Source organism: Syngnathus leptorhynchus, chromosome 1 (assembly GCF_054491065.1).
Source record: "Syngnathus leptorhynchus isolate UIUO chromosome 1, UIUO_Slep, whole genome shotgun sequence".
Lineage (NCBI taxonomy): Eukaryota > Metazoa > Chordata > Actinopteri > Syngnathiformes > Syngnathidae > Syngnathus > Syngnathus leptorhynchus.
This window is the reverse complement of record NC_141195.1, coordinates 18,070,196-18,089,169: the sequence shown is the minus strand read 5'-3', so window position 1 is coordinate 18,089,169 and position 18,974 is coordinate 18,070,196. Positions and strand designations below refer to the sequence as shown.

At 39.5% G+C, this 18,974-nt stretch overlaps 1 protein-coding gene across 13 annotated transcripts in view; it reads left to right on the top strand.

The window, feature by feature from the left end:
• LOC147062454 (rap1 GTPase-activating protein 1-like) overlaps positions 1-18,974 on the top strand; it is a 43,491-nt gene that overhangs the window by 9,045 nt on the left and 15,472 nt on the right. For 11 of the 13 annotated variants that reach the window (XR_015066514.1, XR_015066512.1, XR_015066507.1 and 8 more), the window contains 2 exons: positions 4,672-4,704; positions 14,405-14,498. Coding sequence is in view for 2 of the 13 variants with exons in the window: in XM_085915125.1 (XP_085771251.1) it covers positions 4,672-4,704; positions 14,405-14,498 (127 nt within the window). In the remaining 11 variants the exon portion in view is untranslated. The remainder of the gene's footprint in view (positions 1-4,671; positions 4,705-14,404; positions 14,499-18,974) is intronic. The other 2 variants (XR_015066517.1, XR_015066513.1) reach the window with 1 other exon arrangement.

The window sequence follows — 18,974 nt, the reverse complement described above, 5'->3', positions numbered from 1 at the left end:
TAGACTACTGGAGGACAGGAGGCCATTCACGTGCCCTTCCAAGGGCAGAGGCAAAACAAACAGGAGACGGAGGCCGAGCAGAGGGCTCTTCATTGCCCACTCAGGGAGTTCACCTTGCATTATACATTCTTCGATGCTTTTCAAACCATCTACCGATGAACAGACACTGAGCCAGATGCTGATCTTTTTCATGCTGCTAATTAGGTGGCGTTTGATTCAATAGTAATCCTTTGTGTAATATGCCAGTATAGCACGAGACAAAAACGTCTTGAGTTGCTTTAGTCACAGTAAAGAAAACAGTACAGACTCTGAAATGATGTCCTTTTGACATGTCATCATCCAAGAAGTTTGAAAAAAAAATTATCAGGCTATTTGACAATGTATGGAGATGCCTGTTTAAACTAAATCTGAAAAATACTGTACAGATACAACAAATAAATAAAAGAAAGTACAATAACAAGTGTACTGAGTTACTTACCATGACTTACTTTCATGTTTAACTATTAAAATATAATTGCGTGGGTAAAATATCCATAAAAGGAATTGTATTAATTTCTTTAATGTTATTATTATAAATTTTTTTAATAATGACAGCTGCTGTTTAAAGGCTTTCTGAGGCATTGGAAAATGAATGAACGCACCGTATCAATATTGAACATCATATCTGATACTTGCTGCCTGAATGGTGGAGCCATTGCCCATAATGAGTTTGTTTCTTGGGAGTTTTCTGATGGATGGCTCTTTGTGTGTGTGTGTGCACATTCATATACTGTAGTAGAACATTTAGTGGAGCTAGATGAGAACACTCAGCTATTTGCCACACGTTTGTCAAAAGGCTCATTCAGTCTCTTGTACAGCCCGGGCTTGTTTTTCGTCTGTGTGCCGATGGTATCTGCTGTATGTTGGATTCTCATGCATTTTTAGTTGCAAAGATTTCAAAATTGCTTCTGGGAGTGCGAGTCATCTAAATTTCACAACCTCAGTTCATGGCAGCTTGGTAACCACATTAACTCAGCGAACAGGTTTTGCATCGTCATTTTGTTCTGATAAGATTTGGCAATTAAAATAGTCGGAAAAAAAAAGTCTACCTTGTTGACTTGGATGTTTTAGATTTTTGGATGTTCTCACAGTTGTGAGAAATGTGAAGCAGTGTATTGGGTTGCTTTTGAAAATGATTTACTAAAGGATGTGTTGACTGGACTACTTCTTGAATTTCACTTATAGAATGTTGCTCCAGTGCAACTGATTGCGAGATGAACAACAAACTTGTTTGCTTTAAGATGGATTTATTCAAGAGCCTGCTGACCTACTTGTAAGAATCCATCTTGCTGACTTGATAACATAACACAGCTCATTGAAGATGTACAGCTGCAAAGAAAGACTTGAGTGTTGCTCTTATGTTGAAGCAAACTGGGTTTGTCCAACTTCTAGGGTCCAAAAGTCAAGAAATGGCCCCTTTTAATCCCAATATCAGTGAAACATACAGTATACCTATGACTACAAGAATTCAAAAGTTGCCCATTTAAAAAAAAGATTATTTGTATTTATTATTTTTTTAAGATGAAGTTATGAGAATAAAGACGTATAAATGCAACAATCACTACAAGACAAAGACACATTTTGTCAAGAAGTTGTAATCTTACAAGAATAAAATCATATTTTCCCAAGATAGTCAAAATATTATGATGCAAAAGTCAACTTTTATCATCAAGTCAATTGACCAAGTTTTACATTATTTGACATTGTTAAAACTGCACAACGCTCATGCTATTAGAGAGCCCAATTTGCGTTGATACCCCAGTTTGAGAAGCACTGGACTTTTCTGAGTTTTCTAATCTGTGTCCATGGTAACTGTCTTATGTTTGATCACTAGACGAGAGGTCAGAGAGAATGAGAAGCAATATTTCTTCCAACCTTTGACACAAATGAACCAGTTGATCAAGTTGCTCTACTTTTTTTGCAAGCAATGCACACTGTTTACACTGTGCAAATATAACACATGAACCACAAGCACATTTGTTATAACCTACTTTTGTCCAACGTAACGGACTGGGACAGACTCGTCTTTGTTTGTGTACAACAGACAGAGTAAGGAAACAAGAATAATGCCGCCAACTTACTTCCACAATGAATTTCAAGTTCCCCACATTTAAAAGTACTTTGTAATATTCCATTATTGCTTTTTCTGAATCGAGGTTATATCATAGTTTGGGGTTTTTAAATTACCGCTTTTTTTTTTTTTAGGTATTTTTATTTATTTATAATTCAGTTTTAATTAGTTTTTAGAGCAAGTTTACTTACTTTTTATTTTTTCAAAAGTGCTTCAATTTAGCTTAGTTTTTATGAGATTTATGTCATACTGTGTAGACATACAGATGGAAACACTTTTTAGTTTTTTGCCAAACGCTTGATGAGCTCTAGTCAGACCGTGGTGACAGAGGTTGTCGCTCCGAGATTTCATTAAATCGTACTTTATAGTTCAGAGTAGTGCGATGGCACTGTCCTTGCTTCATTGCATTTTTGGCGTTGTGTTTCCTATACTTTGCCTTCTTCATTAATAGCAGTGGAATTCAATTGAAAATTTCTCGTTTTCATTGAAAATATTTGACACATTTAGCAATGTTTTGCAATTCAGCTTTCAGGCCTATCCTACCTGACATCGGGCGAAAGGCAGACTACACCCTGAACTGGTCACAGGCAGGGCACATATAGAGACGAACAACCACACCCATATGTACACCACCACTGAGCGAGCGGCCATCAATCCCACGCTGCCCGCACACAAGTCAGGCACCATCAGACTTAGGTTACTGATAAAAGTTTTGCTTGGAGTGCATAAAGAGCAAAATGTGATGAAACGGCTTATTAAGCACATGTCACACATTCCATGATGTAAGAGGAAGAAACAATCAGATTCTTTATGACCTTGTGTCACGTTGGAGCCTAGTACATTTTACTGTTTGGACAGGAGGTCTTATGTGCTTTGAGTATTTGACCATGGGGCTCGCTGTAATGAAAATGTCCTAGATTTGGTCATGTTGTAAAGTCGACGCCTCCTGGCTGACTCAAATGGCAGGAATGCAGAGAACTTGAGCAGCAAATGAGATTTTGATGTTATTCTGTACAAAAAGCCGGACAGAACTTGTTTTCACACTCTTGGGTATTTCTTAATAACCAGGAAGCATCAAGTTGTGTCTGTATATGTGTGTGTGTGTGTTACTTATTTTTATTTTTTAACTTATATCGATTTTTTTTCAATATATATTTCTTACAGAGTTATTTTATTTCATTTTAAAATCCTCGACAATAAAAAAAAAAAAAAATCCTCTATGTATCTGTGGCTTTGTATCTTTGGACATAGCCGTGAAAGTTAAATGCCAATTGAACTCAAAACCAAAGCAACCTATTATCCATTGTTATATTTTTTTTCTGGCCACATCATTGGTAAAGGTAGAATGAGCGAGTTTGAACTCCAGATGACCGGCATGGTGGAAAGCAGTCATGCATTTTCAGCAGCAGGTTGGGCAGCAAAACAATGTTAATTCAATTGTACATACGGAATATTTGCACAATTGCGTATGAGACATACGAAACATTCTGTGTTCAAATCAAATCTTCTCATTTTAAGTTGGACAAATGCCGTAGGAGATGGAGAAAGTACAAATCTTTTGTTTCTTTTTGCATTGTTTTAGCGAGTCTTTTCACATTGTCTTTGATTTAATGGTTTAATGATCAGTGTGTAAAGGACAAGAACAGCGTGACAGTCAAGGTCTGTTCCAAGATGAATGGATTCCAGCCAGGAGACTTGTGTATGATCTGGAAGAAACGTGTTGTCCAGAGCCACATGAAACAAGCAGACCATGTCATGTGGTGGATTATCATTAGGTCCAACAGGGTGGAGCTATTGTGTACTTCTGGGAAAAAACAAAACGCCTAAACTCTATCCCTTTAGTTATCAGACTGATGAAAGCCAGTTTTAAATAGTTGCTTTGGGCTTTGGTACTTTTTTTTATTCATATCTTATGGATTCATATTTTCCTCTTGTTCCTAGTTCAACAGATTCACTGACAACTGAGAGTTTCTGTCTGTGGAATGATTGATTGGTTGTTGTGCTTGAACAGCTTGACTTGAATTTTTTTTTAATGGGTATAAAAAGGGGCATTCTAAACCTTATGACTAATATTTACTGTTGGATTGATTTTACTGTGTTGGATCAATTAAATTTAAAGAATGCCAAAGTTGCCCTTGAATCCTAGGATAACAAAATTGCTCAGTTACCAATTCAGCTGTGTGCACAGCGCCCTCTACTGTCTGAGAGAAGCTATTTCTGCTGTCAGTTCTGTGAGTGAATGTTTTAATCAGGACGCATTGTGGACAGTGTCAGTGATTAACAGCGTGGATCAAAACTCACACAAGCAGCAGTCTTGTCGTATTTGGTGGCGGGAACACGACTTTAACAGATGGCCGCATTTATTTCAGGGTTAGGGTTAGGGCTAGTGTTACGTTACGTGCAAAGGACAGAGCTGAAATATTTTCTTCCACACTTACAGTACAGCAGGCAATGCAGGAAAATGTATGAATTTGAGGCGATGACATTTTCTGTCCTTGTGCTTACTTTTCATCAAGTATGAGCTGGCAGTTATGCTTGTTGTATGCTTGTTTCATTTCCAGGGTGGACAGGACCTTCTGCAAGGCAAGGAGCGGGTGAGTGTTTACCAAATGTTTCTTGAGCCCAAGGCATGTTTTACATTTGGAAATCTCATTGAAAAGTGCTCAACACCATATAAAAATGTCAATAATATGTCAATATTGAAAAAAAAAGTTTTTTGTGGCTCCTAAAAAATAATCAAGTTAAATTAGTTTTCTGGTTGGGTCATGCAAAACAAAATCAGGTCACAGAAATGCTCATAAGGGAAGAAAGGCCACAGTGTCAAAGGGTGAGGGTTTCAAATTTCACATGATGGGGGAACTTCAACCATTCCTCTATGCAGAATCTCTCTATCATCCCACAACCTGGGTTCTCTCCTCTGCACTCAGCTCTGTCTTTCATTATATGATTCAAAAGCACTTCAATGGCTTATCTCCACATCCCAAAAGATTACTGTCTGCTCCAGCAATATGATAATATAAAATTTATTTTAAAGCTTTTAATCCATTTTATTGGCACCAGGGGTGCCAATAAAATGAAGGTCAGTGTAAGTTAAATCCTTGCTAAATTTACTTTTACAAATCAGGCCGACAGACTGCTCATACTTGTGGCTCTTCATGCATTGACTCAAAATAGCTTCTATTGTTCATTTCAAGCTTGGTGTGACTTTTTTTTTAAAGCTTGGCAGAGTGAGGAGCAGATCCTGCCATCATAAACTTGATGAGTTGGAAAGAATTCAGGGTTTTAAATCAGCATTAGGCTTTCAAAGTAGCCAAGGTTAATGTTCAAGATTTTGGGCTTTTTGAGGTTTTATTTATCAAACTAATATCAGGACCTTCTATTTGTTGAGTAAGGTTACAGAATTGATGTTGTTGTTCCACAATGTAATGTCATGCCTCGCCGCATCCAAAAAGCCTATGTTGTGCCAACATTCTAAAATTTATCGACCTGTGTGTTGTTTTGAACGCTTGCCAGCACTGTGGGCAATAGTGCAAGTATTGGAAGCAAAACAACTCAAAACTACGCAAAACAACACCTTTAAAGTACTGTATACCTGCACAATCGAATCCAATAGAAGGGTTACAAGTCAAAGACTTTACTTCTGATTGACCCCATCATAAAGCTATGAATGTCACAATAGTTTATGAGAACTGTTGTTTGTAATTATCCTGAATTCGGCCGGTGACCACTCCAGGGTATACCCTGGCCGGCTCTCGCCTAGAGTCAAATGGGAAAGGCGCCAATTTAATGGGCCTGTCTCACTTTCCTGATAACTTGATGGCGACACAAATCTCAGCGAGATCCCCTGGGGATTAGCTGGGTTGCACTGAGTCACAGTAAATTCCTTTTGGTAGGCTTCAGCAGCTTCCTGGCAACATTTTAGAAGACAAGAACTTTATTGTGGTTGTCCATGGTAAAAGCTGTTGACAATGACCTTACTAGTTCTCCATATATACATTGAAGAAGTCCAATCACGTTGCCCCGAGCTTCCATGATACATCGCCTTGTGAGACTGTGAGAGTGCAAGCAATATTTTGGTCTCCAGTGATATAGGCCCTTAACTTTGTGAGGAGAAGCACGAAATGAAATGGATGGATGGTTCACACCTTTTTACTGTCAGTCATCACTTTGGGACAATTTCTCATCAGACTCTAGATGTAATTAATGTTGTGTCCTCTGAGTATACATTGCCTTGTCTAGTTTCCCGTCATTGTGCAGCGCTAATACGTTTTCATAAGCTCAGGGACTCTAATCTGTATTTAATGTCAGAAGCGACTCGGCTTTCAACAATATGCACTTGATTAAAATGTTAAATGGTCGTTGCGGACCAACACCATTCTCCGTTCTCCGTGGGAGGCTCCTAATTAGTTGTAATCCTGTTTAGTTATGTTTCCCGGATGGGAGGATAGAGTAGAAAATGGTTTGTGTGGATGACATGTTTTATAAGAGACCCCCCCCACTCTCCACCCCAAACACACATACACAGAGTACTCTGCCTAGCTGTCCCTGGAGCATGATGGATTATTGTGGCCGGCTGTCCATTGTGTAACTCCCTACTTATTTTTTCAAACAAGATGGCCTATGGTGTCATCATATTATTTCCAAGTGACCTTCATGTTGGGCAGGCACACGCATCCACAGGGGGGGGGGGGGAGTTGCTTTGTTAGCAAGGAAGAAGTCAGACCTTTTGACCATGATGTCACATTTACTTCTGAGTGGGAAAAGTTGAAGCATTCTCATAGTAAATAAATGATAACATGTTATTTGAACGATTGAAGTGATTGAACAATGATTTATCAATCTACTCTACCGTGTTGATAGCGGTGCAATTGCTACCATGATCATAGAGTGATGAGCAAATTATTTTAACTTTTGTTTTTCTCGGATTAATGGCATAGTTGCGCTCCTTTGCTTCTGAATGACTAGTTGTCTACTAGCAGCCTATCATTAACTTTCCCAAAGCATTTGCTACATACCTGCGAGAAAATATCTTCCACAGAATAGATGGATGTTTCCCTCCTAGTCTGATCGATTTCTAGTCAGTGCCCAAATATTCAGTAACAGCTGGTCCCTAGGCCAGATGAAAAAAAGAAATGGCTGGGTTTCATCAGGTGGAAAAATGCTGTCAAAACAAATCATGTGCCTGATTTTCTGTGGCAAACCCTAATGGGCCAGGCCAAAAGTCCCAACAACTCTATTTATCCCTATCACCGAGAGGGTTAGGGTTTCATTTCATTTCACTTTTAAGGATATTGAGAGAGAAAAACGTGTTGAACTCTTGTTTTGAGGCCTGTGTCATTGGAAGTGTCTCATGGCATGAATGTATCTCTGGAACAGATGATGTCATGTTGATTTTTCTCTTGATCTCAACCTTTTTGAGAATCAAATCATCAGTTTTTTTTCCCTTAACAATCAATTATTGAACAATGTAAATATTACCAAATCATGCCCATTAGCAACTCATAAGGTAGCACAAGCTGTCGTTCTCTTCCAAGAACCTGTCACACCATGTTGACAGTTGACCGGGGCAAATGTTTAGATTTCCATCGGCTTGTTGTAGCTTGGCCAGGGCATTCCAAAAGCAGACTATTTTAAGACTGTTGCTATATTTTTCTGAAAAGCGTGACATGGTTCTATGTATAGGGGGCTATTTGGATCCTTCACTTTACTTTGTGTTCTGTCCACTTTCTGTCCATCAGGAGGAATATGAATGGAATGTCTTTTTTTTTTTTTTTTAAATCACTGTTATACGTACAACATAATGAAAGGTGAATTCTTGTGAGGTGACAAAATTTGCAGGTCAATTTCTTAGTCTGTTGCTTCTGGTCCTAAACTATCTGCCATCACCTAACAATATAAGCTGTAAGTAGCTTCGGACACATTGGAATCTACTCACAACTTTTGTAGGAATTTTATTTGGAAAACATTGATCCAGATATAGATGGAGTATGTTTTGGGAGCCCAAGATCAGGGGATGCTTTGAGAATAATTGTCAATTGATTGTCTATGTGAAGCCCTTTGAGACTGCTTGTGATTTAGGGCTATACAAATAAACTTGACTTGTTATTCCAAAGGAAAAATATGGCCGATGACAGTGATTGCTCTGCTTGGGGAGTGGGATGATGGTTAACTTCAAGTAGGAGGTGACAATGGCCTTAGTCGGTGACTGATTTAAAGGCATTGGTGAAGACCCAAGCCAGCTTGCAACTTTCCTTGGATTGACCCAGTACAACGTGCACGTCACCTGGTGCTTCTCCACATTGCTGCGGTTGGGCGGGTGGTTGTTAACGAGTCACCCTCTGGCGACTTAAGCAACACTGCAGACTCTCCTGCTCACTAAAATCCAGTGAGATGTCACTCAGCATACTAGGTGTCACCTTGCGTGTATGTGTGTCAAAGGGGGAGAGCCGAGTGTCGCTCGGAGCAAAACGTCTGCTGTGTGCGTCTCCTGCCGACTGACCAAATATAGAAGCAAAATGACAAGCGTGCTCCCAATCCACCTGCCATCCAGCTATAGAGTGCAAGATGTCTTAAACAATCCGAAATCCCACACGACAACAGCTTGTTGGGAGGATGACGCAGCTAGGAAACATTTTCAGGTTATTTTTGTCAGACAGTTGGACTTTTTATTTTTTTTTCCCCCTGTCATTGGTCGTCAACTGTCAATTGAAGGATACAATCAAGTGCTAAGAAAGAATATAATGCTACAATTAGAAAAAAAAAGTTATCCTTCCGTGTTAAATTTGTTTATCTTTCTACCTTTTCAGAAAGGAGTGGGAATCAAGATAGTGACATACCGAATATTGGTTGTGCTGACAGTGCCATTTATTAATTTAAATAGCCTTGTGATTTTTTAAAAATATTAAAGATTCAGAGCCTAATTTTAATCTTCTCCTTAAAAGCTGTGCTGATTTCCATTCCAGTGATGCAAGGCTGCCATCTACAGGCAAGTTATTAGTGCTTTACAAAGCTGAATTTCACAGGAAAGCCTTTTCTTTTCCTTTTCCTTGAATACTGATATATTCATTGTTGGCAGGAAACACCTAAATTGAGAGGATTCAATTCAACTTTATTCTTGTCCTTGTGTCCGTTGAGGCGCATGTGCGTGGCTATGATTTCCCCAGAGTGATGATGAGGGTGGCGGAGGATTTGTTTCCAAGGAAAACATAGTATATTGTTCGAGATGAGTCGACTGATATTATAGGTCATCTGAAAAAAATCCAAATGAACAAGAATAACAAATAAATCCCTGTTTTTGCTGTCCTTTCGATGGAGCATAGATTTGATTGTCTCTTCGCACTTCAGAGGCCCCCCATGTTAAATTATTCATTCTTTTGTAAAATCACACTGACTTTTTTTTTTTTTCTTGCGCCATCTGCTTAACAGAAGCATTACAAACAGTTGCAGTTGAGCTAATCGTTAAAGACCCGGAGTCGTGAATTCAGATTTGTTTTAAAATACAATAGATATGTTTGAAGAGAACTTTCATGTTGTATTCAGTGTTTGAGACACTATGGATTTTTTTTTTTTTTTATCCTTGAAATCTGTTAACAACACTTTTCACCCTTTTTCTTTTCACTTACGAGGAGACTTCATAGGTACAATATCTGTGCTGTGTCAAATGAGACCTTATCAGCGCCTTTATCATAGAGCGTAACTGTCACACCACAGGCAATTATGTTTGCCTTTGTTCGCATGCTTCAGGGCTTAGAGTTGATGCATTGGGGCGGTCTGAGAAAAGGTCAATTTCTGGCTGTCTATTTGTGTGCTGTTTGATTCTATCTGTGGGAGACAGCAGGTGTTGTGACTTGAGCAGGACACAATCCACTGTGAGACAAATTACAAATCACTTGAAGTGAAAGAAAGTAGTGATTGTTGAAAGCTGAATGTCATGTGTGGAGGAAACTCTCTTTCAGGGCTGTATTAATTCAATTAGCTGGCTTGTCTGCCATGTAAGACCAAAATCTGAACAGGCTGATGTCATTTCTCACTGGAAATAAATATATGTATGAAAGCAATTCATCAGTCACTCTTCTACGTTATGTACTTTTTCTAATGTTAAAAAAACAACAACATTCAATTAAAAAACATTTTGTCCACAATGGGAAATGGAAGGCAAATAGTGCAAAAAGAATAGGGAGGTCGCAGCAGCGTTAATCAGTTTGTCTTTGTCTAGTGAATTTATCGCTGTTGGGTAAAATCTGTGCCGGATTTTAGCACACATGATTCCTGGTTGCAGTTGTATCATGTGACTTTGTCACTGGGTGATCGATTTCCTCGCATCTGATTTGACAGGCTTTTCCTAATGGCGTGACACAATAGTGAAAGAGAAAGTGAGGCAGCTTGGCTTCAAAGGATGAAGGGTGTTGGTCAGGCCAGGGGAGTGACCACAGCCCAACTTGAGTAGGCTAATGTGGTGTGGAATTTTTGCCAGAGGGGCCAGCTGGAGGGGATTTATTGAGAGCGGATGCTCTTAATTCCTGTCCTAGTATCTCCCCGACCACAAGAAATTCAACAAGAGCTTTCTGTTGCTCTTTCTGATTCTTACTTGCCATCATGTCTGAGCCCACAGAGCCCTCATTTTAAATGCACGTGAGTGACATTGATTTGATAGAGCCAGTGGCAATGATCCATATTTGAATGCCAATCAGAATTCAAACAGGTCATCTCAAAATCTGTCATTTGACGTGCTTTTCACATATAAAACACAGGTGTAAAAGCAGTGTAAGCATTTGCCGTGAGCATTACGAGCCCAAAGTCACTCTGTGAATGTTTGTGAATGAGGGATTAGCATCCAAAGACTTCCCTGGTTTAATCCAAAATACAATCCCCAAAACACATTACAGCTAATGTGGCTGTTGGACTTTGTCTAGTGATATAATACCATTTGCTTCAAAGCTTTGGTGAGTGAGCAGATTATTGTGTTGTTTTCACTGGAGCAAGTGTTGTTGTAATCCCCAGTTAGGACTCTTCAAATATTCACACATATGCAAGTACATTTGGCATTTGTGTCCTGGGCCTGTTGATGTAATGGAGGAATATACGTTCAAAGCAAAAGGAATACCTTCACACACAAAAAATAAAATAAAAACCTGATTATTAAACACCTTTGCATCATTTATAAGTGACTAAGTCATCATAGATAGTGCTGTCCTTTCCTTTGATGGAAATAATGGACCTTTTCATTTCTACTTGACTTGATGACTGATTCAAAAAAACTGTTTAGAAAGGTGACACAAAATTATGAGATTGGACTTTCCGAAGAGGCCCATGGTCTATGCTCTAGACTCTGACTCCAATTGCTTCCTAACTGCACATCATTAGCTTTCACAGGCCACATAAAATGATGTGATGGGCCGGAACTGGCCCCCGGGCCTCGTCTTTGACACCATTTTCTTTCGAGCGATGAAACCGCTTAAACATGTTTTCCCTTATGAACGTATTGAACAAGTCACAGCATTAGACACGTGGGCGTTTTTCACTCATCATCATTTGGCTGATGCGGTTGCCACGGTAACTGCCCGAGCTGACTGGCAGCGGCGAGCCCTTCTCGCTTTTCCCATTATGAGCGGCAGAGTTCCGTCAACACTTAAAAGCCTAGTTGGGGAGGGTTTTCTTGCTTTTCAAGGAGGATCAGACATGTGCTGGTTGCTCAGGCGGACCACGTGATTAAGGGAGCAGACAAAGAGGGAGGAAGTGACAAGCATAGAGTGCATATTGTGCATGTGAGAGACAGAGTGGGAGGAACAGGGAAGAGTCAGTTGATGCCTCGCACCACTGGCAGCCAGCATCGGTGTGACAAGCTGGGTGAAACAAGCCGGCAGGTGGACGTCGGAAGTGAGCTGAAGGTGCGGATGGAGCACGGATGCGACACCTTCAGGGAAGAGAGACAAGTGCCACAACGTGAGGGGACGAGAGCTCCTGTCAAGAGCTTCACCGCAGGGAGGGAGACGTAGACTGTGAGTCATCTGCTCACTGCGCACACTTCCACGCTAGCCAGTAAGTTTGGCTGCCCCACTTGACTCGCACACACACGCGCAGAGGACATGAACGTATCCAGACGCCATGCTGGGACTTCCTAGCGGGGTTGCTTACCAGCTGGGCTGTGTTATGTAATTTGTTGTGCTGTCGGGATGAAGCTGTGGCTTAGTGCTGCTGAGCTGTAGGACGTTGGACAGTACGTGCTATCTACGCAGGTGTGTGAGTGTGTGTGCTGCGCAACAGTGGACATTTCGTCCCTGACTTTTTGTGATGGGTGTCTTTACAGACTGACAGAAGCAGACTTGGTGTCCTGTGAGTATTTTTTTTTTTTTTAATCATCAAATGTGTTTGGTTTTCTTTGCATGATATGCACAGATCCTTCATTGAAGAGTACATTCAGCATTGTGGGGGTATGCCTCGGAGTGTGCCTTGAGATACGGCTGATTTGTTCAGTGACTCAAATCATCGTACCCCATTCAAATGAATGGAAATTTCAGGAATCCGTTCCAGCTTCCACCAAAGGAACACCATTTTTGATGAATAAAAGAGATATTAAAAAAAGGACGGCTGGGATAGGCTCCAACATGCCAGCGACCCCCGTGGGGACAAAGCGGTTCAGAAAATGGATGGATGGATGGATGGATGGATGGATGGATGGATGGATGGATGGACCATGCAAATTGGTTTAAAAATATTGACAAATCAATATGCCATTAGGTTCTTGGATTCTGAGAAGTTCAACAATGCTGTGAAGAGTTCAGCTTGCAAATAGTTCCAAATCAAATTCAATTCTAAATATAAATTACTCATGAATGGAATTAAATAACTAAGCCTAGAGGGCAGCTCGTTCCAATTACAAAGTGCTCAATGTTTTTGCTCAGATTTTGGGACAATTAGCAAACATTGATGTGTGTTTATTTAGCAGAGCACTGAAACAGAAAACACAATTTCCGCAACCGAATCAAATACAAAACCAGAGGTTGCAGTGTATTTAGTGTTTCTCCAAGTTTTTACGTTTTCACTTCCATTAATGTTGTGATTCTTTGCAGATGTATTTTTGACAAACAGTTTCAGGATTATCAACTCAAATCATAATGTTATTGTTCTTGGGTGTGTTATCTTCATGACAACCGATGACTCCTTCTCGTATCAGTTCAAAGAGTTTATATGAATGAAGAAGAACCTCCACATGTAAAACCCTGCTGCAATTAAACATTCATTCACCTTCATCACCTTAATTCAGAGGAGCAGCTTTTTCTATTGACATTCTCCGGAGCCCCGCAGAGACTCTCTAATGGGACTAATTCTTTCAGCCTGCTGACAATGGTGTGTTGCAAAGGATATCAAGTATGGCTCATTGACTGGTTGATCGTGCAAAGGAGTGTTCTTTAATCCATGGAGCGTCACTCCACTTTTGTTTGTCTGTAGAGGTTACAAGCATTTGCGTTTATTAGTGACTACTGGGAAGAGAAACAATTCGACTTCTCACTTTGCGTGACCTCAACAGGATGAGTCCGGGTCCGTGCTGATTGGACGTGTTGCGTGTTTGAGACGGACTGAATTATCGATCGGGGGTTCAGTGGGGACAGATGGGGAAATGTGCATGTGAACCTCTCGGCTTCAAGATGAGAGATGTTTTCACGAGGTGTTTAAAAACATCGCTGTATCCGTATCTATTGTATTATTGCGACTCGTGTTTTTTAGAGCAAGCAATGAATAAGACATACATGATGAGATTGCAACACATCAGGCTCAACTGAAAACATGCATTATGGATTTTATTCATGAATGGGTTGTCTCACCTCTTTGCTCATTCGTGTTTGTCATCATAAATTTTTTTTATGATTGTATTTTTGGATGAATAAATCAGTGGATGTTGGTTGATTTTCATAAATTGTATGCATACGTAAAGGGACAATACCGTTTTTTTATTCCACAAGATCCAAAATTCATCAGAGAATACAAAATTTGAATGAAAAGACCCAGAGAGGAAGAAATCTTATGTTTTTGTCCCCTTTATACAAGAACATTTTGCATTTAGTTTTCCCTTTTTTATCTCTTCTTAATATTTTAGTCTATTTTATAAACAGCTATTTTCTATTAACCATTTCAAGATGATCACTATTTCAAGATTCATTTCAATCTCTTCAATCAAAACAAATACCTTTGTTGTTGACTGGAATCTGTTGCTAAACGAGAGCAATCTCCTCCAAATTGACCCGATTGTGAGGGCCCCTTTGCTGACTGATCCTTTGTGTCTGATTCTCGTTACAGGAAACATGATGGGGGTGAGCCCAGAATTTGTGGCGCACTAGAGCCTCTGTTGTTCCAACCAAAACTCACACACGGCACCGTGACAACCCAGAAGGTAGGTGACCATGACAAGCAAACTTTGTACACTGGTGCCTTGAGATAGTCGACATTTCGAGACGTTTCGGGAGAACCTTGCGATCATTTTGCATATTTTTTTGCTTTGACTTGTAAGTTTGAGCTTAAGATACGGATGCCGTAAAGCAATAAACTCAACTCATTTCACGATAGCAGTATTTTGGAAAGTCTCTCTAGTTTAAAATTAACAATCCATTCAAAACAGCATTGACATGCTAACAGTTAGCACCTATAATTATGGAGGTGCAAGATAGATATCATAATACTCATAAGCATATATTCTTTATCCACTACAAAGAATGACTAACATTACAGCATCTTAAAAAGTCACTTGAGCGGAATAAGTACTGCTTCTTCTTCATTTGTATTTGCATAGAGGGCATGATTGTATTATATGACATCCTGGTGGCCAAAGAGGCACATGACAACGCATCACTAAACCAAACTGTTTATTTCCTCACACTCTATTCAATTATTACTCAGATTTAAATTTTATTTTTATTTTTTTGCGGGGTGTTGAAATGGGTTCCATTCTCAAAAAGGTTTATTTGAGGTAGAAGTGTTTTATGAGTATAACCACGTAAAAAAAATAACTCGTGTCTCAAGGCACCACTATGTCGCCAAACTTAAAACTCTCTATAATGGTGTTATAAATTATTTATATACGGTTGTGAACAGTAAGCTTGTTAATTTTTGTCTCAGCATGAGGTTGTTAATCATTTGTCACATTTTTTAATTAGGATGAGATTATATTGAAGCTATTATTAATGAATATGAATATAATTTTGGCTCGTCAGTATGTTTATTATTTCAAGCGTCACACTTCATGTCAGATCCATTTCCTCATCGTTGTGCTGCCAGATCATATGTCTTATCATTAATAACCAGAGACTGGCGTGGGAAAAGTGCCAGGGATATTTTGGGAACGCAGCGAATGAAAGAGCTGAGCTCCGTGGTGATTAAAAGAGGATACGATCTCATTTACGTTGGATTGGTTTTGGAAGGTCCTTCCGAGTTTGGAAAGGGGCTTACGCGACTTTACTTGATCTAAGGAAAGTGCCGGGAAGAGAGAGAGAGAGAGAGGGACAGATTAAAAGAGACTTTGGATCCAGTTGTTCCACATTCCTTATGATGTGGATGGACTTGGTACCAACTGTAGGCTCATCGGACAGTTAATCTGATTTGTGGGTGAGAGAATTGGGCAACTTTTATCTCTCTGTATTTATCATTTGGTTCACATTTTCTAAAGCGGTCACTTGTGAGAGTTAAGATTCATTTCTATTGTACTAAATTGTGCCGCTCGAGAATGTGGAAATAAAATAAAATGAAACATTACATACAGTTGGTAGGCCTCCATTAACCCTTTTTTTTTTTACTATATGTTCTACTCATATATCCAATTTTGAATCTGTCGTTGTATTTGCTAGTTACAGCAGAATTCGTGCCCTTGCCCATGACAGTCTCATTGTCCTCCTCCTCACTACATTAATAGGAAGTAGAAAACAAGTTTTCACCTCAACTGTCATTGCCCCCTCAAGTTGGTCTGCAACTGTCAGAGGACTGCACTGAGAGTTGTAAACAAAACAACAGCTGCTTTCATTTTCCTGATCAAAAATACCTAAACTGAGTTTCTTAGTGAAAAATGGACCTTTATGGCTGGATGATCCCTTTAATTGATGCTTTGCCTAACTTAGAAATGTATCAGATGATCAGAGATAGCGCCACTGTACACGTTTTTAGCAATTAGCGTATGTTTTTAGAAACAAATCTCTGACTTCGCTTTACAAGGTTTTTAAACAATCGCTGATACTTAACACAGAGCAGCAACATAAACAGAGCATACGACATGGTACAACACTGAAAAACATGCCTGGCCTGCATAACCCATTTAAAAGTATTTATTTGCATATTGTGTAAGACTGTTCCTCCGTCACAAACATATCACAAAATTATTATGTCCAAAATGTCTTGGGAGTTTGCCACTTCAAAATGGATAATACTTCTTGCAACCTTCCAGGTTAAGTTTCATTCAATCGAGGCTACAAATAAACCATTTGCTATTGAATTGTTACATTTTAAGATTTGACCACACGGATACATATTGTACACATATTCGTATTTGATGAGGATACAGAAGGACAGTGTAATAATCAGTACATTGATTGTAACCACTTTAATCAGAGCCTTTGGCAAACAAGGTCAATCTGCAATTAACCCCCAGTAGGTCTTATGGTTGCCGCTTCATTCAAGAGAAACTACAGCGAGGTCTTCATTATGCACAATTCCTAGTAATAAACTCATTGAAAGCAATGTGTGTGGCATGTCAAGACAAGATGATTGCCATCATCTCCATGCAGATGAGAAACACGCAATTAGCGTGATGACAAAGATGAGCCTGGCTACAGTTCTGCTCGGAATGAGTTATCAAAAATAAGCCTGCTGGAATCACATGGCACAAACAGCTGAACCTAAAATAGCGGCTCACATTCAATGCACAGCTGAACGACGTGAAGTGTCTTTTTACAAACTACGTCATGCAGCACTGTTTTAGCTCCACTTGAAAGAAACAAATCGGAAAAGTGAAAAGCAGTTTCCCCTCTTATGAACGGGTACACAAAACATAGACCCCAAAATATTGCGGCAATTTAAAATAGAGCACACAAACAACTTCATCAACACACCAATTGGGCTTATTTCATTGAAATTTGTAGAACTTTAAATTCGTGAACCATCTTGTGGTTTCCTCAAAACCTTAAACACAAATCCCTCAATTGGTGGGGGGGGGAACGCATGAATAGTCATTACATAGAAAAAGTAATGACCATAAAGCTGTAGAAATGATTTTATCGTTCACAACATAAATGCACTGAGTCATTGTAAAATAAATAAATAAATATTTTTTTTAAGTATTGGGCCTCCAAAGTATAATCGCAAATTGATGTATTTAAATGGTCATACTGTAAGCATAGAAACAAAAGTGATTTCCTGTCAAGATCTGAAACTCTGGATTTGGGTGGACACTGTGCTGCACTTGTTGCATTCCTGCTTCCCTAATCGGCCAACCCGGAACAAGAACGCAGTCTATAAAACCTTTAATTGATTTGAAATATACGTTCATTCCTTCAGTTGTAGCAGTACCAGTACAAAGAGAAAGACGTTTGCTCGCTTGGGGTACAGAAACAGAAAAAAGTGTGATGCAATGCCTTATTTGTTCTGTAAATATTCAAAACTTAGGTCCCAACCGTTGTATTTACTTCACTGATGTTTAAACAGGAACTGATGGAATTGGAACTGAGCAGGTGATCGTTTCAAGGTTTTACAAGGAGAGAAGCTCCACCTGTGGAGTAGACGTAGGTGTGAGTGCTGACTTCAGTTCAGGGGAGTGGCCGGCCGTGCCAAAAGCACTTTGGATGGCGTCTTGATATCATCTTTTAACTGATTCGAGTGTGGAGCTACAAATCTAACAAGTAGGGAGCCGGAAATGGTCGCAGTCTTAAAAAAAGTGTGGTTGCATTGCGGCATCGTTGAAGCATCATAGCTTGTTTGAAGACAGTATGGCAAAAAATCCCAGTATCTCTTCCCCAATGGTGACTCGGGCTCATTGGAAGAAACCCAGACACGTAAGTCTTTTTATTTGACTACAGAGATAGCGGAAGTTGGAATTTAGAGACAGAATCAAACTGCAAACTCATTTAGATGAAAGCTGATTTGATCTCAGGCTGAAGCTGTGTTAGTGTTGAAATCAGGTGTCTATTTTTCAAGGCAAATTGTAATGACACACACTTTAGCGCTCATGCTTCAATCCACAGATGAGGTGCATCCGCTGTAACTTTAATCTCTGATTCAAGTCAGCTTCTATTTACCTTCAGGGTTTGTAGCACACTATTATTTGCACATGGTGGAGGACTTTAGGTGTACTCACACTGAAAGCTAGCACACAATCACTCTGTACACAAAGATTTTTATTGGCTGAATTCACCTGCCTTCACTCCACATGGAGTAGACAATTGGGACAGACAGCCTTGCTGGTTCTGACTTGTTTTTAAGATCTAAATCCGAGCTTTTGTTAGAAGTCTGTCTCACAAAGAGTTAACATAGTACAACATCATCCATCGCTGATTGTATTAGATGGCTGGCATGTTTCGCTGCCATTTTTCTGCTACGGATACTCATAGGAGACAAATCAACTGATCACTAATTATTCCGTGTATTCGGTGCATCAATGACTACTTTGTTACTTGAGGGATGATTAGAAGTCTTTTGTGATGACATTTTGCTTGCACCTCTGCTGAAGAAATTGGTGGTAGGGTTGCAAAGTGTGGTCTCTCTGAAGCACTTTAATGCGCCTGCTTCAAAATGCAGTCTTTGCATTCTAGTAGTTCACCACTAGATGGCATTGAAACATCAAAACAATTGTACACACTGTCCCTTTAATTGCATTTGTATTGGTTTTTAA